Source organism: Trematomus bernacchii, unplaced genomic scaffold (assembly GCF_902827165.1).
Source record: "Trematomus bernacchii unplaced genomic scaffold, fTreBer1.1, whole genome shotgun sequence".
NCBI classification, from domain to species: domain Eukaryota; kingdom Metazoa; phylum Chordata; class Actinopteri; order Perciformes; family Nototheniidae; genus Trematomus; species Trematomus bernacchii.
Window position 1 is genome coordinate 449,328 of NW_022987558.1, and position 22,048 is coordinate 471,375.

Consider the following 22,048-nt stretch of genomic DNA (forward strand, 5'->3'; position numbering starts at 1 on the left):
AATATGGATGTTATAAAGGTGTAATAATAGTGTGATTTGGGTGTAATCTTAGTGCTGTATTAATGGTGTACAGTAATAACAGTTTAACATGGGTGTAATATTGGTGTTAGATGTGTGTAGTGTGGGTGTGATAATGGTGTATTAACAGTGTTGTATGGCTGCAATAATGTTGTTTAGCCCTTCTATTGTCTTAGTTCCCCCCCCCCCTCTTACTTTGGTATTCGCGGTCAAATTTGACCGGTCCTGTTTTAACTGCTATTACATTAACACAAATACCATTAATCATCACCAAATTTCATTTAACACCCTTTCAAACTGTAAATATTGTATCAGACTACTGGTATACATGAAAAACTGCAGTAAATATACAAAGAATAGACACTGAACATGTATTGCATGTGCCAGGTGTGATCCATGTGTCAAATTGTTGTGTGTGTGTGTGTGTGTGTGTGTGTGTGGGTGTGTTATCTGATCCGGATGGTTACTAATTCCTTTTCTTTATGGCGGTCATTTTTGACCGGGAACACCATGGGTGTTACAAAGTTGACTAAATCATCCAAAATTCAATGACAGTGGTGATCAGCAATTGTATATGTTCAAATATCTACTGTGAAGCATATCATAAAGCCTTAATGCAATCGAATGTAAAACAAAAAAGTTATGATTGATGAAAGTAGTAAATCGGTCAGATTTGACCCGAAGACAACAGGAGGGTTAACAGTGTAATATTGGTGTGATGGGTTTAATAATGTATAAAATGTGTACCCTACATGGAGATAGTATTTCTGAGTGTAAAATGGAAAACAAAGGAACATAATTCTAAACATTTTTAGACTAGATACATTAGAAAATCACAATTAAGTAGTGTTTCTAATTATTTTGTATTTGTAATTAGTTTTCCCTCCTGTAAAAAAAAACCACAGAGTCATGTTTCACAGACTTTATTTAAGCCGACTCAGGACAGAGAATCTTGACGCAATATTCTGTACAGCACTGTTCCCTTTTTTGAAAACAAAAAAACAAACACAACAAAATGTATGTACAAAATATGTTAAAAAAAGAACAAAGAAAAAAAACAGTATTAATGCTTAATCGTGGAGGGCTGTTATAAATAGGGACAGTATGTATTTGAAGCTTTTGCTGTGAGTATACAGTTCATGATTTAGTTCAGTCGATAACAAGCCAGTAGCATCATTCTGAGTTCATTCATGACTCGTGTGCCATCTGAGGCTGGACGACATCTCTTAGTGTTTCTCGTGAATAATGGGGCTCATTGCCTCCATGCAGTGCAAAAAGGAAACCAGAGAGGAAACACAAAAAACAAAACTAACCTTGACAGTACAAGTAATTCAGTCTCATCACAAATAAAAAAGCTTTCACGTCTTCTCAAAATCTCTCACCAGGAGAATTCTTTCCGTTGCGTTCATTTCGATAAAGTAAAATGTTCCATACCTTTTCATTTTTATACATCCAATTTCTTTTCTTTTTTTAAATCAAATTGATTGGTTATTACAATCATTTAAGCAGACAAGGTGCCTGAAAAAAGCAGTCCAGCAAAACGAGCCAAACACCAACATACATTTCATAATGTAACCAAACGTTTCCAAAGGACACATACTTTCTTCTTTTCATGGACGAATTATGTTGTGTTTCTAAATTATCTTACTATTATACTAATAGGAAAACATCATCCTTCATTATTTGTTCAAGTCATGAAACAAAATGTGTTATTAAGTGTAAGCCGTTCGACTCGCAGACAAGGCAATAAGTGAAGGCAGATGAGAAGAAACACAAATTAATGTGTAACATAAACACGTAGCCTCGAAGCCTGCCATATACTGAGCTACAGTTATAAATCACTCATATCGACTGTGATATAAAAAACATCTCACAAGCGACTTTGACTTGTTTACCTGCACGGAGCTGACAATCACAATCTTGCACATTACGCCTAACCAAAGTCTTTTGTTCTCAACGGCAATTTTGATTGTCACTTTCTGGGGTATAAAGCACATGTTGGTTCCAAAGAGAGTATTTTTAACACCTCTCTTTGTCAGTGAGAAGAGTTTTGTCCTCAGTCCGGCTTCAGTCTGTGTATGAGACTGAGTGTGCTCACACCTCATAGACAGGATGTGTTGTTGAAGCATGAAGCAGTTGTAGTGCACTGCAGAGACATGGTCATGTGAAGCACTGCAATACATAATACAAATAAAAGACACTTAATAATTCATGTTACAGTGTATGTACAACTCTGTTCAAAATGCTCACGTGAAGCGACATAACTCTTGGACTTTTGCCTTACAGCTTTCAAACAAATTCATCCCCTCTCTTTTACACCTTATCTTATATTGTTGCTTCCCTACATAGCCATAGTGGTGAGGTGTTGATGCCCGAGCAGACCTTTGCGCCCCCCTCCCCCCGGGTGACCCCCCCCGTTGCCATGGCCACAGTATTCTTGCAGGTTCTGACGCAGAGTAACCAGTGCAGAGCCCAGGCAGGCCCGATTGGGAGCCAGGACCCCCCCGGGCAGCTGGAAGAGGACGGTGGCCACCCCGGCCATGCCGTCGTCCGTGGGCTCCAGAGTGATGGGCCCGACCTTAAAGGTGGAGTAAGAAAAGCCCATGAGCTGAGAGAGGAAGGGGTCGGAGCGGCAAAAGTTCTGGTAGCCGCTGTACGTGGATGGGTGATGATGTTGTGAGGCGGGGGTGCCAGACGTGGTGCTGGCATAGTGGTGGGTGTTCAGGTAGTGAAGCGGAAGGTGCTGCCCGCCGTTGCCCCCTCCACCCAGGGTGAGGTGATGGTGGTGGTGCGCCGTGGGTCCAGAGCCCGGGTCGTGTTTGTAGGAGACACCCCCCGCCCGGCCCCTCTGACCCACCACCACACCTCCTAGCTTGCTTGTGCGGGCGTGAGCGAGCGACACAGTGCTGCCCCCCCCGCCCGCTGACGGCAGGTAGATGAGCTGAGGCTCCTCCGGCTCCAGGTAAATGGTGAGTTTAGCGAAGGGCCTCGACGCCATCTTGGTCATCTCCTGGATGTGTCGGCGCTGCTCCCGCCGGAAGTCCAGGAACTGCTTCACCTTCCAGAGGAGGACGCAGACGGACAGGAAGAGGAAGAAGCAGGAGAAGAAAACAGAGAAGAAGACAAACAGGTCTATGTGGGCTTGGTCCTGTCGCAGAAACAGCAGACCCTGCGACTCCCCCTGCCTCTGGTCAGTTCCCAGCCCTCTCAGAGCGATGTAGAAGCGGCTGGACTTCAGGGAGTGCACCTCGTGAGGGAAGGTGATGACCACACGATCTCGAACACCACGGACTATCAGCACCGTCTGAGGTTTCCACACCGTGATGTAGCTGATGAGTCCTTCAGCGCGCTCCTCTGTCATCTCTTTCTCCGCCCCTGGGGTTTTTGCTTGCAACTGAAGTGGATTGTGGGAGAGCAAGGGACCCAAGAGACTGGACGAGGCATTGGCAAACACCTTTATAGGGGACGGAGGTGAATCCTTATCTACGCCAGTCGCTGTGCCTCGAGTCGCTGGATCCTCCTCGATGTTGATGGTGTGAATCCCTGTGGATCTGTCTACGTCCACGATGAAGATGTCAGGAGAGTTGGACACGTACACCTCCACCTCCCCAAAGGTAACATCGATGGTAACCCGGATGTCCACATTGGTGAACTTTGGCTGCGCAGAGAAAAAGACGGTCCGGCCTCTGGGCAGGTTGCGGATGGTGGGGTCATGGAAGCAGTTGGTCTGGGACGTGGGGTCGAAGCAGCACTCTGTGTCCACGTTGAACTGACGGTAGCACTGACGCCCGTTCACCGGGGTGCCGTTGAAGGAGTCTTTGCACTTGGCACACTGAATAAAAGAGCACAACATTTTTTTTGCCTTTAACAATGCAGAGAAAGAAAGTCAAAGATGATATTGTGACCAGTGACCATGGTCAACTTCTGTGTGAATAATATGTTGTCAAAAATGTGCAAAGTAAAAGCCTTCTTCCATATTTGAAGTGCCTTAAGTGCATACCTGTTGCTTGTAGCAGTCTTTGCGGTCACTCTGAGCGTTGTTGAGGCAGGAGGGGGTCTCGGTGTTGTTTTGGCAGGGGCATCCTGTACCATCGTGTTCATTACACGTGTCTGCATGGCCGTTACACTGACACCTGCAATGCACAGGAGAACATTCACACTTAAAAGGAGAGAAAACTAAAGGGGAGAAGAGAGTTTTAGTAAGAGTGCTGCTTCTTCAGGCATTTTTGTGGATTGTCTTTTTGCAACATTTTATTTATCTGACCAATGGGCATGGGGACATTTCCATCTCATTAGTAGCACGTATTTGTTGCTGTAAGACCACATAGATAAAAAGGTAAAATTATAATTTAGTAGTACAACATTCAGTATGCACAGTAGTTATATCAGAGGTCAGGCATTGTGTAACAATGTATAATGGTGAAGGTGGACAGTGCCAAAACATTGAGTATATAGTCTTTTTTATTTAAATCTAAAAGCCTAATATTAATGTGTACATCCGACATATTCATGGATACCAGATTTCCAAAAGCAACATGTTCATGGATGGTGGTGCAGGATGAAAAACGTGTCACTAAACAAGAAATAAGCTTCACATGTCAGACACTGGCTCGTACAGATTACAAGATATTAGTGAAAATGCTCTCAAATCAGTCGTCTGTTTCTTTGTTACAGGAGACTGGGGTTCGATTCCCAGTCGGGAGGTGGGGCAAGTCCAGTGAGGGCCCTTGGGGGAAGACCCTTAATGCGAGAGTCAGACTGGCTCGGACGTCAACCGGGTCAACGAGGTCCTCGTCAGGTGTTGGGGAACCAGGGAGACCTGATGAGAAATGGGCTGCTGGAACAACGATGGCTGACCAAGGCTGGAGAAAATGGAACTCCTGCTACACAATTTAACCCAAGGGTAAGGGTTACATGAAGAGGACTTGGACTGATGGATACTTCAAAACCCAACATCTAGACTAAATAGTAAACAACATTTAGCTCAGTGTCCCAATATCTGCAGTTGCAAACAAAAAAAAAGACCAGAGGAACCAAAACTGAGGATACATCTGTTTATTACTTTAATAATGAATATTGTGATGTATCTATTTTTAAGATAAGATATGAAATGCATTCTATATATTGGATTAATTGTTAGCATCCTTTACAAATTCTGTATGTTCTTCCATTTTCATGCTCAGTTGCATCGCTGGTGCTGGAAGTCTTAAGGTGAGTGTCTTCACTGCGGGGGGCTACAGTTGCTCAACCTGATGTTGGCCTCGGGGCTTTTCTGCCTCTTGTCCTCCTAAACAGACAGGGAGGCAAACATGTCAGAATATTAATGTGTGCATATGCCTCTTATCATTGTATTGACAGATGTGGAAGAAGTACTCGGATCTTAAATTGTGTATAGCAATAGTACATTGTAGAAAAACTCTGTTTCAAAGTCCTGCATTTAACAGTACACATTACAAACATATAAGCATCATAATACACTATCAAAAGTAATATAACTTGTTATGAGCTATCTCCCAATTCAGAATCAGATACTTTAAAAAAAAGACATACAAAAAGGTGGATCTAATTGTACAGTATGTTAATGTGTATTTACTGTTGATGTATGATTTGCTAATGTACAGTTAGTAGTGACTAGAACTGTCAAATACATGTAATGGAGTAAACAGCTCAAAATAGGCTTCTAAAATGTAGGGCAGTTGAAGTAAAAATGTTAAACCTTAACATGGAAGTAGTAGTAACTCACAATAATTGAGTAAATGTACTTCAAAAACATTTCACCGCTTAAAACTGAAAAATCGAGCAAGGTGTTTTCACTCTCTCAGACATGTTTCTCTCTTATTCACATACAGTCTGTTTCCAGCGTGTTAGGAGCATATATGCAGTCTATAGGAACACGACTGAAGCTAACCACGTTTAAGTGTTTTAAAAAAAGGGGTTTTTGGATTAGGGAACTGAATGATAAAAATATGTTTGCTAGCCAAATTGAGGGCTTACCAGAAACAACGTGTTGACGGCATCCGGAGTTAGATGCCAGTGGTCCAGTCTGGTTGAATCCAAACATTTATTCCGCGATATAACTCCTTTGGGATCGAATCAAATTGTAGTCCGGGGTTTTTCTCTGACGTCGGCTGTCGCAGCCAGCAGAGCAACAAATCCCGGGGAATGTTTTACGAGCCTTTATCGATCGTAATGAGCTTTTTCTTGGATCATCTTGGACACAAACATGGTGGCGCAAGGAAACAGTGACGTCACGCGGCCCCCATGAATAAAGACTTGGTAATGTTGATCAAATTTGTGTTTTTTTTAAGGTAAACCGGTTTGTTTTGTCACCCTACTTGGGCTTACCTCACTTACCTACTTGGTGTGTGTGTGCGAGCAGCAAGTTCAATACGTTCAACAACCTCTATTAGCCTTTTGGTCCAAGAAAAAAAAATAACCCTGTAAAATGCCACAATCCTGAAATAAAAAAAACAAACCTGGAACAGCGACGTTAACCCGCTTCGGCACAAACAGTTCTGTTGCAGAGTTGCGTTAACTCACTCCTCTGGTAGAGGATGATATATTTGCAAATCTAACATCCCTAGGTCAAGGCAAGAGAATCCATTGTTTTGTGAGCAGTGCATATTACTCACTTTTCACACTTCCCCTGAAGCAGGAAGAAACCACTGAGGCAGCTCTCACACTTGTCCCCCACGCTGTTGTTCTGGCAATTCACACACACAGCATTCTCCTCTGTGGGACCCTCCGACACCTCGCTCTGAATCTGATAAAGACACAAAGAGTTTATGGGCCAGAGAACAAAGACTGTGAACACTTTCTGGTGGATTTGTTTTTTTACATATAGTCATGAGAACGGCAGACACTTACGCTGCTGGTGTCAAGAGGGAAAAGCCGTGGGTTCTCAAGGGCCTTCTTATGTTCGTCTCCGGTTAAACACACATCACTGTTTCCCCTGCAAAACTCCCGACACGGACGACAAGTGCCGCCCCCCTTGGCAGAGCCCACAAACAGAGGCTTACACTTCTCACAGTGCTTACCCTGGAAATACAAGAGATACATTTGTATTACCAGTTTGGAAATGTTTTCATAACTCTGTTTAGAGTGCATGTGATTTGCTATAAGCCCTTACTATGGTGTTATTGTGGCACTCGAGGCAAACATCCGGTTTGCTGACTCCGGCGCAGTTGCTGTGTTTGTTGCAACTGCACTGAGAGGAGCAGTTATCTCCCACAAACCCGAAGTGACACTGGCAAATTCCTGGGGAAATACACGTCCCGTTCACACAGCCCTGTGCACACACCGGCTCACACTGACCAGAAACACTGTACAGAGGAAAAAGAAAAAGAAAAGATTTTGGAAAACCTGTATGTCACTATGCAATACAGTATTTTTCTTAAAGGTCCCCTATTATTCTGTTTTTCATCAATATATTATAGGTCTCAGTTATATACAGAACATGTCTCTGAAGTGTTTGGCTCCTAACACCAAACAGATCATTGCAGCATCCCATAATCCCCTCTGTTTCAGCCCTGTTTCAAAAGTGCTGATTCTCTGTCTGTTACTTCAGATGAAAATAAGGAGCCCCTCCCCACGCCCCTCTGAGAGAGATTTGGTTAAAAAGAACACAATGGTGCTCTTGGAGGAGATTCAGGTGATACGGGAGGGGGGGTACCTTGGTTGGTGATTGGCTAATGGTTACACAAGCCAAACAATCGTTATGACATCATAAAGTGGCCAAAATCTGATCAGCTCATTTTCAGACAGGTTTTTATAGAAATGGATCAGGACAGAAAGAGAGAGAATCTTTGTTCCTGAAACTTTCAGAATCTCTTTACACAGAGGGGACACATGTTGATGTAGAAGAGACATGAAAAAGTGGATTTTGCACAACAGGTGACCTTTAACTATACTCCTGAATTCAGTGTTTGAGTCATACATGCTGAGTCCAGATCTCACCTGCTGAGGATGTAGCCCTGTTTGCAGGTGCAGTGGTAGCCCTGCGGTTGGTCGTGGCAGTCCTGGGTGCTGTTACAGTCGTGATGGCCATTGGCACATTCATCCTCCTCTGGACAGTGGAGGAAGGACCAGCTGCTGTTCCTCAGGGGGCAAACACCCTCACTCACACCTGGGAGACAAGAATGGAGGAAGATGAGGGGACCACAGAGCAGAAAAGCAGAAATGTGGTTTATGAAACTGGTGGGAAACGCAATCGCTGAACTTTTTATTATTATAATTGTTTTTTTAGAATAGTTTCTTAGGTAACATTAAGCTGTCTTTGGCTCTTTTCTGCTGTAACAATGTACGTTTCCCCTCTGTGGGACTAATAAAGGTATTCTGATTCTGAAGACATTTCTCACCATCAAGTCCTCCTTGTAGGCAGCCTCCAGCCCCATTGCCCCCCCGACCAGCACACCAGCCGCACTGAGGCCTGGCAATGCACTGGGAGCACTGGGTGAGCTGGGAGCACTGGGGCGAGCAGGAGTCCCCCCCGGAGAGCAGGCGACCGCACTGACCCGCCTCACATCGCAGGGGCGTGTAGGAAGGGCTCATGCACTAGAGACAGGGGGGAATGTTTAGCCATATTTATTGATTCATTTGTTTATTCCACATATGGCAGTTATTTTAAAACAAAACATGTACACTTTACAAAACATGTACACTTATAGGCTACTGTTTTTTTTATAGCGCATGGTGGAAAGGAGCAGGGAGAAGAACATCTTATTTTAGTCAAATAAAAGCAATATTCTTTCAGTCTCAGTTGCTTACAAATACTGAAACATAAAACCAGAACACAATCAAAAGTCAACTTCATACTGTCTAATTACGCTTTCTTTATACATTTTCTTAAACATAAAACATTTTTTACAGCCCTTTAAATCATTTGGCATATAAGAATCCGATTTGATTAAATAAAAGATTCTGTGAAGCACTTAAGGGGCGGACTTACCTGCTGCAGAGCCATGCTCCACACACAGTGCTGCCACCCCCCATCAGAGCCTCTGGAGCCCAGACACAGGCTGCAGTTAGTGAGAGTGTGGCAGGGGGGAGGGCAGGGCATGGGGGGGGAGGACTCCACCTGCATGGGGGAGACGTTGAGCAGAGCGTAGCTGAAACACGTCCAGTCGTAGGTGGGGTTCACACTCAGGATGCGCCTCGTCTCACCTGGGGGACACAGTCAGTGTTTATTATGAAATGCCCTAAAGAAATTAGTTTTGATATATGATGCTGCATACATTAACAGACTAGGACATATTCAACTAGAAAATTAAAGCATACATACAAATATTTTTTAAATATATTATTAAATTAAAAGTTTGTAAATGTTTATAAAAAAAAGGAATAGAGAATAAGAAAATAGAAAATTACAATGTAAAAAATAAATATATATATTTTCTATTTTCAGTTCCAGACCAATCAATTCTATCAATTTGACACTGCTTAAGTTTGTATAGTATAATAATTATCATGTTTCATTTCATTATTATTATTCATTTTTTTATTATTGTTTTACACATTCTAAATAATTCAAAAAAATATATATATATATATGATAAAAAACATCATAATCTTTTCAAGGCTTTACAACACAATCACCGTACCTGTGCGTTTGAACTGGCGAGTCCACATGCATTTTCCAGAGGAGGTGCACTTGGGGCAGTCGGACGCCTCGCAGCTGGTCTCAGTGCAGTTGCTGGACACGAAGATCTCTCTCTGGTTGATGCGACAGTCGTGTTCAGACGTGCAGCTGACAAAGCTGCTGATACAGGCGCCCTCTGGACAGTTTGTGCACCACTTACAATGTAGAGCAGGCTGGGAGGATCAGAAAGGAACAGGTCTTAGTTTGAGGAAAGAAGCTGTCTTTCTTTGAGCTAGGCTAAAGACACTTATTTATTTATTTACCACTGGCCTTTTCGGCCCCTTAATCCTTAAATCTGTTAAGTCTTCAATTCTGTATTTGCACATTGTTGTTTATTGTTACCATTAGTTTTTCATCTTTTTACTCACATTTGTAATGTTTTTACAGTCATTTTGTCAACTCTACAAACAAATGGTGATTACTTACTAGTGATTGTTTCGATGTAGGTGCATAGGATGTTACCAGTAACGGATTGGTGAATATTTTAGGGTGTCGAGCGAGGCATTCACTGCAGGTCTTAAGTCTGCGACACTGGTCCGGCTGACGGGGGGTCGGGGAACACGGAGACTGACCAGTCAAGCATCCAATTCTGATGGAGAGGGGGAGGGGGGGGGACTGTAAGTTGGAGATACACATACAACACTTTATTTAGAGTTTCTTTCAGCCAAAGCGTTACCTCTCAGCTGTATCAGAAGATGCACAGGCTGCCCGACACCAGACACAGCTGCCGGTGGTGGTGTTGCAGGCCTCTGGGGTGGGCAGCAGGGCACAGGGATCAGAGGGCATGGTCAGGGTCAGGAGTCGGCCCAGCGTGACGCCATTAAAGCCTCCGGACAGGAAGAGACGTCCGCCCCAGCTCGTCATGGCAAGAGACACTGAACGATTCACTGGATCTCCTATAACTGAGACTGAAGGAAGGAGGAAAACATACGTTATTGGACGGTAAATCATGATTTGACTGAAAATGAATCTGCAGGAAGACCTTAAGGCAGTCACCTGGTTGAATCCAGGTGTTACAGTTGATCTGGTACAGAGACACTGAGTTACTGTAGTCCTCTGCTTCGGTCCGGCCCCCGACAATCACCATGGTGTCTTTGATCATGGCTGCAGTGTGGAAGAAGCGGGACAGGGGCTGCGCAGCGAAGAGATGACACAGCAAGAATAGATAGGTTATCTATATGCAGCGGACTGATAAGAGGATAAATGCTTAGCTTGACTTATTTACCAGACTGTAAGAGGAGCATCGAGAAGAGGCCACGTTAATAAAATATGTTTCACCATTGACTGAATTGTTATTACAATGACGGAGATAATATGAATACTGTCCCGTCATTTTAAAAGGTTTGAAGCGGGTTGTACATTCACTTTAAGCTATTTACAGCGCCTTAAACAACTACGGACAAGAAAAATGTTGGTCACCCATCTGCTTCGTATGATGTTGACATGAAAAGTGATCACGATTGGTGTCTCTGTTCATCATCTTTCTAAGTGCCGCTATAAATGCATAATCTATAAGCTAGTTATATGTCATAATGCCCATGAATAGAAGATTACACCTCTTTTTGAATCCTTACCTTGACCCCCTGTGAGGGCACCAGCAGGGACCAGGTGAGGCTGGGGTAGTACAGACTGTAGAGCTCTCCTGAGGGCTCCACCGTCTCTACGTGGAAGCGGTAGCCTCCAAACACGTAGATGGCATCGGTCTGCTTGTGGTAGACTGCAGAGTGACCGTATAAACCTGAGTGAAGAACACATAATGCAAAACAGGTTGAAGTGCAAAGGAAAAGAAAATGGTTGTTTTTGTGTTGTTTGTTTTCTCCCTCTCTGAAAATGTAATGAATTCCTATTGACTACAAATAATGATGTCTGTACTTATATCAGTGTTTCATAAATCAATGAGTTACAGAGGGAGTAAAAGCTCAAATACAACCCGTAATAAAAGGCCTCAAAAACCTGTAGGCGGTGTGCCAACGTGGGAGATGATGGTCCAGTTTCCGGTCCGAGGGCTGAACTCCAGCAGGTGGTGGTTGAAGCCGTTGTCTGGAGAGTATCCTCCAATCAACAGCACGGAGGAGTGTCTGCGCACCGTTAAAGTGTGGCCGGCCAACGGGGGCAGCAGCGTGCTCTATATATGGAAGAGATATCAATTTGTTAGAGTGAAAAGAAACAAAAGATTTTAGGTCCCCTATCATACTGTTTTTCATTACTTTATTATAGGTGTCAGATATATACAAAACATGTCTCTGAAGTGATTGGCTGAAACACCAAACAGATCATTGCAGCATCCCCTCTGTTTCAGCCCTGTTTCAAAAGTGCTGATTCTCTGTCTGTTACTTTAGATGAAAATAAGGAGCCACTCCCCACGCCCCTCTGAGAGATATTTGGTTACAAAGAACACAATAGCCGCGTTCACACCGGAGTACTTTTCACCGTACTTTTCGCGTTTAGTTCCGTTAGTACCCCTTATGTCGCGTTCACACCAAAAAGAGCACTTCTCGGGAACTTTTACCCCCATTTTTAGTGCCTGCTGAGAGATGGTACTCTCCTGGGGGAAAAAAGTGCCCCAGTTCTGGTTGGCTGGGCGAATTGCAAACCACGCCTCGTACAACTCTGAAATGTTTTGTAGAGCCGCCATTGTATTATCCTCGCATTAGCATTATTAGCATTAGCATTATTAGCATTAGCATTCGCCCAGCGCACAAACGCAGAGAGACTAACAGCAACACAAAACAAAATATGGGAGCGGTGGAGATGAGGAGGTGTCGGCGTTCTGGCGATTTACTCGGAAGGCTTCAGTAGAAGCCAGTCCCCAACTCCGGGGACTTCCGGCCGGGGACTCCGGGTGGCAGTATACGCCGTGAAGTTGTTTACTGCCTGCCAGTAAACCCAAAGTAGAAGAAGACGAAGTGACGTCAGCGGCTCATTTGCGTAATCTTCCCTCAGAGAAAAGTACTCCAGTGTGAACGCGATCTGTACTTAATGCCCTGGGGTCATACGTGCTGGGGCTCTGAGTGCCGGCACTAAATACGGCAAAGTACTTGGTGTGAACGCGGCTAATGGTGCTCTAGGAGGAGATTCAGGTAATATGGTGGGGGGGGGGGGGGTTACCTTGGTTGGTGATTGGCTAATGGTTACACAAGCCAATACATCGTTATGACATCATAAAGTGGCCAAAATCTGATCAGCTCATTTTCAGACAGGTTTTTATAGAAATGGATCAGGACAAAAAGAGAGAGAATCTTTGTTCCTGAAACTTTCAGAATCTCTTTACACAGAGGGGACACATGTTGATGTAGAAGAGACATGAAGAAGAGGGGACACATGTTGATGTAGAAGAGACATGAAGAAGAGGGGACACATGTTGATGTAGAAGAGACATGAAGAAGAGGGGACACATGTTGATGTAGAAGAGACATGAAGAAGAGGGGACACATGTTGATGTAGAAGAGACATGAAGAAGAGGGGACACATGTTGATGTAGAAGAGACATGAAGAAGAGGGGACACATGTTGATGTAGAAAAGACATGAACAAGTGGATTTTGCATAATAGGTGACCTTTAAGATGTTTTCCACAGTAAGTCTAACCCCTGACCTTGTGTTCTCTCCAGACCAAACTGCTGAGATTCAGAGTCCAGGTATCCATGGCAACACCGTTGTTAGTGACTCCGCCCACCACCAACATGCAGTCGTGACTGGCTGCGTGGTTTCCAGAGCCGGACTCGTGATTGGTCAGCATGGCAGCGGCGTGGTGGTAGCGAGGACCGGGAGTCGAGCCTTCCTCCAATGAGCTCGTCAGCATTTGGGTCCAACGGTGCTCCGACACAGAATATCTAAACAAAGCAGGGACAAAATGGAAACATGTAGACATTGCATGAGCTTTATACATACAGGGTTGACCACTTTTTAAGAGTACAATTCAAGAACTTCCAAGATACCATAACCCAAAATGTCAAGAGTCTCTATGCCTTTATAATCAAAAATAGAATTAACTGAATAATTGTTCACCCACAGAAATGAATGTATAGTGACATGTTGTTTATTTTTTTTCAGGTTAACTTTGGTTAAAAGTAAACAAATCATTACAACAATATCGGTATCTGTTCAAAAAATGTAAAAGAAGAAATGAACAAAAACAGATTATCCCAGCGGAGTATTAATTTACATGAGAAAATATCTCTATATTTACATTTAAAAGGTTAAATGCTCATGGCAATTCATTCAGTTCTGCTCTGCATCTGGTGATGCAAGGAGACAACAACAACATTTGACAACAGTATTGTGTCATTTAAAATACAAATATTTTTTAGGTTCACATGAGTTATGGTGTAGCTGAAACACCAGATTAAGTTAAAAATAAAAAAAATGTCAAAGAGTATAATTGAATTCAAGCATATCACTACACTTGAAAAGATAGTGGTAACAATTAAGCATTTTTCTAACTATTATTATCAAACCTAAAACACTTCTAGACCTTAAACTCAGACCAGTCTAAGGGTTACACAAGACGTACCTGTAGACATTACCCAGAATGCCCTGTGTCAGAGAGAGTCCTCCGTACATCCAGAGGTTTCCCTGCGGCCCGGACACCAGAGAGTGACCCATCCTGTGCAGGAACCTGTGGGCCTGGTTCTGTGGAGCAATGGGGCAAAATGAACGTGTGTTTGTGTGTACTATTAAAGAACCAGCAGATTGAAAAAGATATTTGTTTGAATGTTTACCACTGTTAGTTGTGTGTCCAGCAGTGTTTCCCACAGCAGGCTGTTGGAGTCGCGGGGGACAGAGCAGTCGGATCCAGCCCAGTTCTCTGAGCACACACACACTCCCAGAGACTGACACACACAATACTTTTGTTAGCAATCAAGGAAAATGTGTAACATGACTATCATGACCAAGAAACCTAATTTTACAGCTGTCTTTTTATAGATGGAGAAGAATGATATTGATTTTATTATATTTTACATGTACATTGTTTATTTATTCCTGCATTTTACTTATAGCATTGTATCACTTGCATTATTGTTGTTTATGTAGTAAGTATATTGTATGTTACACTGTTGGTTGGGCCTGGGACTTGGTAGTTCATGTACTTTGACCAATTATTCATAAACATTTAATCAAAATGGCTGTCATTTAATGGTTTGATTCTGCCAACTGTTTTTTTATTTACTAAGCTATTGTGCATGAAAATAAAACCTTAAAATGTAATCTTGAATCTTATGAAAACATCACAACAAATCAAATGGCAAAGAGTATAAGCTACAGTTTATAGTTTTTTCTAATTCTAAAAAGTATTTTTTAACTCGGAAACCATTATATTCTCAGAACTGAATAATCCCTGTGCCACTGAGACAATTTAGAAATGAAAACCAAATGTATACGTCTTGATATATAATCAGAATTCTTACTATATTACACGCTCCTCGTCCTTCTGCTACTCCACAGTCCTGAGGGCACATGGGCCGGTCGCAGTGGGGTCCTCCGAATCCCTGCGGGCACTGGCAGAGCCCCTCCTGGCACACGGCCCCCCCCGGACACACAGGAGACCCCTCTTCTCCGTCATCAGAGCTCTGCTGACAGCGCCGCACCCAGAAAGACGCGTTGAAGCCTTGAGGTTTGTTCGAGGAGACGTTGGCCTCAAAGTAGACAGAGATCACGCCTGGAGGTAACAAAGAAAAGACAATATACATTTGATCAAGCTAAGAGTTTGAATAAAATGTTTCAATGTTTGACATTAAAAGGACTTTCCCAATCCACCGAGGGGACTTGAGTGGTAGTTAATGTGATTAGAGGGATGTGTAGTAGCCCACAGCTACCACTACCGTGCTGTTTAGATAAGATATATTTTATTGATCCCAAAAACAAAAATCACAGCAGCATGTTAACAACGCATTGCATATTAGTTAAAAGAATAGTAAAATAAAAATAAACATAAAAAGTAAATATATGTATAACAGGAGGAAGATATAGATCTATAACGTATCTGAATAATGCAGAATATAAATGTCTATTATCTATTTCAGGTTTGTCCTACAGTAGGAAGGATCCTTCCTCTGTTGGTCTTTCCTAAAGGTTTAAAAAAAAAAATCCCATTAATAATTATGGGGATTATTTTAAGAATATCTTTCCTTGTGCACTGCAAGTGTCTAAGGACAGATGTCTCGAATGCTGTACAGTCTAAATAACTCCCTTAGACAAACTGGTAATATGTTATTTTGGACAGTATAACTAAAATAAAACTTGATTGACACCATTTCAATTGCTCAACCTTTGCTGTGGGTCTGCAAAGGACTTGTGTCGAAGCAGAAAGATAGTTACCTGAGGTGGCCTCCACTGTGATAGGCTCAGTCCTGGTGGTGCCACAAAATGCACCAATCAGGTTGTGATCTGAATGTACGACTCCATTGGGCAGGAAACGAGGGAGGCCGTCAAACACATAGACAAAGGAGCTCTGCAGAACAAAACATAAAGAACATAAGGTCAGTTATATAGAGAGGAATACTAACTATGTTTAATGCTACATCACAGCTAGCATGTTGTTTAGCTTGTGTGTATAATCATGGTATTTGTAGACTCACTTTACAATGCGTGTGGGAGTCAGGGTGTAGTGTGAGGGCCACAGGGGGGCACAGCTGTCTGGGTAGACATGGAGCCAGGTTCTCCGTCACAGACAGGACCCACAGGCAGTGAGAAAGTCCTCCTTTGCCCTCTGTGCCACTACGCCATCCCAGAGAGGAGGAGAGAGGCATGGCGGAGGAGGAGGTGGAGGAGAGCAGCACCGAGCGGCCCTGGCACTGACGGTAGCAGGTGCCATTGTTCCTGTTAGAGAGAGAAAGGAGTCAGGGTAGGGTTAGGATAGGAAATACAGAATCAACCAAAGACACTTCCACTGTTTTCAGACTATCTGTTTTTATCAATACCTTTTCATGATTCCTGATTTTGAATTGTTTTTGTTTAGATACAAATAAATGAGAATTTATTAATTATCAATCATCAAATGTCCTTGTTAGTATTTAATCATATGATATAGTCAAACTGCTTTTTAAGTCAAGCTTTATTGGAATAAAAAGTCTGATCCATGTCTTTTTATCTTAGCCAAAGACAACTATATATGCTGACATTTATTTTTATTCCTATTTTTTATTCATTTCTTATTTCATAGTTTTTTTATTATTATTATTTAAATTTTTATCTTGATTTTATTTTTTATTTTATTAATCTGTGTGAATCTGCTGTCCTGTTTTTCACCCTTACCCTGTTGCTGCTTGAACAACTGAATTTCCCCACGGGGATTAATAAAGGTCCATCTTATCTTATTTTGTTATAGTTTAAGTCAATGACGGCTGCTTTAATTTGAGTCTTTTTTAGATTTTTAGAAATGAGTCCAGCCAAAATATGAACTTGTGTCACTTTAAACTTCAACTTAAAGGTGGGGTAGGTAAGTTTGAGAAACCGGCTCGAAATCGCTAGAATTTGAAAATACACGACCGGAGAAAATCTGCCACTTCCTTATAGAGCCCCTCCTCCAACACACACGAACGCGCACATGACCAATGAGGGCACGAGATAAGTTTGTGCACAGATGGAAGGCTGACAGGCAGGTAGGCCATCCAGTTATTTTAGCCGGGCCGGCTCAGATGATTGGTCGTGCTTTTTACAGTACTACGGCTTCCACAGATTACATTTTTTATGGATTTTTTGTCAAAGCACTTAAGATATTCATTGCTATCGGGATGTTAAGAGCATTCCATGGAATATAACAAAAAGTGTATCTCGAGCCGGTTTCTCAAACTTACATACCCTACCTTTAAGTAAGGTAGGTACAACATTTACTGTATGCCAACAGTGAAGTCCTAATTTTCTATTATAGAATGGTTTAAAATATGACATTGTTGCTGCTTGTAGTCTTCCTTCAAATCAAATCAGGTTTTATTTATATAGCACATTTTAAAAACGATTTTTGGTCGAGCCAAAGTGCTGTACATGCAAATAATAAATAACACATTAATACAATCGCAAACAGAAGACAATAAGTTACAACAGCAAATATAAGTGTTAAGTATCCTTAACACTGGTAAAGGATGAAACTCTCCTCACCTGGGGTCTCCGTAGTATCCGGGCAGGCAGGACTCACAGTGCGGCCCCTGTGTGTTGTGGGTACAGTAGCACTGGCCGGTCTGGTTGTGACAGTATCCTCGCACAGGGTGACCGTGGCCGTTACACTCACACTGCACACAGCCCTCGCCTCCAGACAGCGCCGATCCAAAGCTGCCCGGGCGACAGTCCTCACAGTGGGGGCCGGTCGTCCAATCTGGAAGACAAAGGAAGCATGTCAGATGAGCTTAAATATTAAAAAAAAAATGCAAGGCAAGTTTATTTATATAGCACCGTTCAACACAAGGCAATTCAAAGTGCTTTACAAAAATGAAAGACATTAAGAGCATTAAGAAACATATTATAAAATGTCATTTAAAAACACTCATTTAAAAGCAATGATAATAAAACATGAATAACAAAGGTACATGAATTAAAGTGACAGTGCAGCGTGAGATACACACATCTGAAATGTTTAGCTCTGACTCTCAATCATTGCTCACTTTCTTTCTACTTTATTTTTTAACTTATCCTTTAGTTACTTCAAGTGTTTCATGCTAAACAAACCCCCTTTGGGAAAATTCTAATCTGCAACCCAATATTCCCGAAAATTCAACGGATCCTGGCCATAATTTGTGTAGCATATAAAATGCATTTGCTCCCAGATGTTCTGGCATGCAGTGTAATTTACAAACTGCGAATATGATGTTACCTCATAAATTGACCTGTTTCAGTATGAGATAAATACAAAAACATGACTTAACACAAGAGTTAAGTCATGTTTTTCCAGACCCCTGCCACAAACTGTTCACCCCCCTCCCCTCTGGCAGGAGGCTGCGCTCCATCAGGACCAAAACCTCTCGCCACCTGAACAGTTTCTTCCCGTCCGCTGCCGGCCTCTTAAACAAGGCCCGGCCCCCCGACTGACACAACGTAGAGAGTGGGTGTTTCTCAATGTCGAGGACGCTTGCTTGGTAGCACATGTCTTCCGAGTCACTTGCTTCAGAAGCGAGGCAAGAATCCTTCCTAGCCTCGGAAAACGAAGAATGGTGGAACAGGCTAACAGGTGTGCGTCATATGCGAGGCCCCGCCTTAAATGGAGCGCGATTTCCTCCAAAGATTTGGAAATTGGTCCGTGCGCAAAGCATTGTGGGGATTTTAAGACCGTGGAGTCTACACATGTGCAACTTTGAAATGTCCCGCTACGAAGTACGCCGGCCTCCGTAGAATTCCAAGCATCCTGGACATTGGAACAGTCCTTCGGCGGGACTCGATGGCGTAGCATCCTTGAAATAGTGGCTCTGGAGCAGCCTTCCCCCGACATTGAGAAACACCCTCTATATGCATTACATTAATGCACACAATGTTCAAATACGGCTTACTGCACATATTCTTATTTCATATTTTATATTCTATAACTCATTGCATTCCATTTCGCTGTAAATTACTGCTTTATTTTATTGCTATTTAACTATATTTTATTACAGTGTCCTTGAAGATTTCTTGTTTTATATTTTATGTATGCACCATGACATCAAGTCAAATTCCTCGTATGTGTGAACCTACCTGGCAATAAACCCGTTTCTGATTCTGATATTGAAATGAGTCGTATATTAAGGTCTCACCCTGGCATTCGTCACAGATCCCCGGTGCAGTGATGCAGGTGGAGTGGAAGTTGCAGCCACAGTCTACGTCACATTCGACCCCACTGAGGACCAGCGTGGCGGGGTCAGACGTCCAGCCGAGGGAGCATTCACACTCAAACCGCGGGCTGCCGCTGCACTGACCCTCACGGCACTCGTTGTAGCACCTGTGGGAAGGGGGGGAATTATTGTATTACCTTTTTTACAGCTGTACGAAAGCAAGCCTGATGACCAAAAGGGAAAGGTAAGGAAGATTTGAATGTTAAGACAAGGGATGCTTATTCAGATTTCTTTCCGATCGATAACCGACCCTTGTTTTTGACGCAGCCTTCTATTAAATGAAATAACTATTTATATTTTACACTGCACTGTAACTTTAATTATCGTATTTTACTTAAAATCTATTTTAGCTTGTTTGTATTCTCATGGCTTTTCAATTATTGTGTTTTTAAATGGTTTTATATATCATTTTATAATCTGTTGTGCACTATATGTTAATGCTTTTATTTATTTTTATTTGAACAGCCTTCTGTTAAATTGTGTTATATAAATAGTCTTGCCTGGTTTACTGATTATTAACCGACAAGACTGATGCACAAACAAGTTAAACCCATTTATCACCAGCTGCAATGTTTATGCAGGGAATATGCAGGAATCCTGAAGTCAAATGTAAAATCTTTTAAGACCTTTTTTAAGACCCTTTCCATACATTTTAAGACCTCATCGCCACTTGGAGTTTTAACCGGTTACATTGGCGACACACTTGACCTCACATTGACTATATACAGTATTGATTGTCCTTCCTCCTTATCTTCCAACCATTTGGACGCAAACTTGCATTTCCCCATAACGATGTTGTTTAACAACCGGCGTAAACGGACCTTCGCGCGCTATCAAGCAGTGAGCGTGCGATGTCCTGTTCAGATGACGTCAAATCCAACGGGATGCCATAAACACAGAATCACACTACACACCTACGCAATGATTACATTCAGGCAGACTGTAGAATACAACCTCTTTGGACAATTTATATACTTATTGAAAACAAGCTACAAAATGTAATACCTTGGAAAATGCCGTTTAATACTTTTTAATAGCCTTCATTTTGGCTAAATTGATTTATCAACTTTTAATACTTTTTAAGACCCCGCGGACACCCTGACTTATGGAAAACATGTGCGAGTCCCCTCTTCACCCAAAAGAGTTAGCAGCCATCTTGTTGCATGAAATGTCATGGATGGACACCATTTTGTTTTACTGTTTAACTGAAAGCATTAATAGTTAATTGTGAAAAGAAATGGCATCCTGTATAGTACTGGAACAACTCACCTACATAGCCAGAGGGAAAAAAAACGGTGGTATCCCTTACTGAAGTTTCTGGAAAGCCAAAGTAAACAGCTGCTTGGAAATAGTTGTATTGCTGAGTGCCTTTATGTTTGTCTTTAAATGCATTTGATTATTGTAATTGATTCATTTTTTATTTTATTATTATTTATTTTCTTGTCAGTTATTTTATTAAATGTTTTCTGGTCTTGTCACCTGGTGTCTTTGTTCTTTGCTACCTGGTTGGTTACGTATTGTACTGTATATTATACATGGATTGCCAACTAATTTGTACATGTCTTATTCACTCATTGTTAATATCTGTATTTGTGGATGTCATTGTTTATGTTTGTAAAAAATGAAAAACTCAATAAAGATATTGTTTAAAAAAATTAAGTGAATTATGAACAACCCTTTTGAGAGAGTAGGAGGATGAACAAAGGAACACTTCTTACGTCTGGTTGCAGTGCAGCGTGCCGTCCCCGGTGTATCCTCGCTCACAGTGGCACTCGTAGGAGGTGGGCGTGTTGATGCAGGTGGCGAAGGAGTGACAGTTGTGGAGACCCAGCCTGCATTCCTCCACATCTGGGCAGGTGGGGTACGACCAGATGGCATCTTGCTCTTCGTTTTCCAACAGCTCCAGCTCCATCTCCATTTCCAGAGGTCGCGGTGGCGCAGAGGTCGTAGGGTCAGGACTGGAAGAGAAGGAAAAAACAACAGTTTAATCTACCCAGTGGCAGATTTACTAAGGTATGTAAGCCCACATATCATTTAGAAACAGAACGAAATCCATATATTTATTTTTCAGATGTATACAACTGATTACATCAAAATATATTCTTTCATTACATAGACTGGGTCAAGTGGATTTTATTTATTGACGTGCTTTGCAAATGCATTTTTCCCACTTAACTTGGAGTAACTGTATTGTGAAAAACAAGATAAGGACTTCTTCCCTATCCAAGGACTTAACAACCAAAATACATTTACAACGAGTTCAATAATAAAAAAATAAATATATATATAATATACTAAGTAAAACTACCCAGATAACCTAAGACATTTTCTCGTTAGGAAATAGTTGTATGCTTACAGCAGGAAGTGTAATGAGACATATCTTACTTTGCAGCTCGTGCTTCAGCCACAGCCACACTGCAGTTATAAACTGAGGGGTCGTCCATTCCCCCCCAGTCTCCCTTCAAACATCTGAAAAAAATCATGGAAAACATGGAATAAATACAAGAAAAACACAATAAAGACTTTCATCAGGTGTGTTGGTGGTACATGGACTTTCTCTGTACAAAGAATATATTGTTAAAGGGATTTGTTGTACGG

General features: G+C 42.1%; 1 protein-coding gene across 2 annotated transcripts in view; it reads right to left on the minus strand.

Annotated features, from left to right (window-relative positions):
- Window positions 1-925: 925 nt before the first annotated feature.
- Window positions 926-22,048, minus strand: part of megf8 (multiple EGF-like-domains 8) — a 34,797-nt gene continuing 13,674 nt past the window's right edge. Inside the window, exons 21-44 of one of the 2 annotated variants that reach the window (XM_034123929.1) lie at window positions 21,836-21,919; window positions 21,169-21,408; window positions 19,373-19,557; window positions 17,751-17,964; window positions 16,232-16,472; window positions 15,972-16,104; window positions 15,062-15,312; window positions 14,375-14,485; window positions 14,167-14,285; window positions 13,249-13,486; window positions 11,609-11,780; window positions 11,230-11,393; window positions 10,652-10,787; window positions 10,332-10,563; window positions 10,082-10,244; window positions 9,618-9,828; window positions 8,966-9,180; window positions 8,376-8,571; window positions 7,975-8,143; window positions 7,148-7,340; window positions 6,886-7,056; window positions 6,651-6,781; window positions 4,019-4,151; window positions 926-3,850 (exon numbers count right to left, since the gene is read on the minus strand). In XM_034123929.1, coding sequence (XP_033979820.1) covers window positions 2,360-3,850; window positions 4,019-4,151; window positions 6,651-6,781; window positions 6,886-7,056; window positions 7,148-7,340; window positions 7,975-8,143; window positions 8,376-8,571; window positions 8,966-9,180; window positions 9,618-9,828; window positions 10,082-10,244; window positions 10,332-10,563; window positions 10,652-10,787; window positions 11,230-11,393; window positions 11,609-11,780; window positions 13,249-13,486; window positions 14,167-14,285; window positions 14,375-14,485; window positions 15,062-15,312; window positions 15,972-16,104; window positions 16,232-16,472; window positions 17,751-17,964; window positions 19,373-19,557; window positions 21,169-21,408; window positions 21,836-21,919 — 5,593 coding nt within the window. In that variant the 3' untranslated portion in view covers window positions 926-2,359. Of the gene's footprint in view, window positions 3,851-4,018; window positions 4,152-5,041; window positions 5,306-6,650; window positions 6,782-6,885; window positions 7,057-7,147; window positions 7,341-7,974; window positions 8,144-8,375; window positions 8,572-8,965; window positions 9,181-9,617; window positions 9,829-10,081; window positions 10,245-10,331; window positions 10,564-10,651; window positions 10,788-11,229; window positions 11,394-11,608; window positions 11,781-13,248; window positions 13,487-14,166; window positions 14,286-14,374; window positions 14,486-15,061; window positions 15,313-15,971; window positions 16,105-16,231; window positions 16,473-17,750; window positions 17,965-19,372; window positions 19,558-21,168; window positions 21,409-21,835; window positions 21,920-22,048 lie in introns of those variants that run through there. The other variant, XM_034123930.1, reaches the window with a different exon arrangement.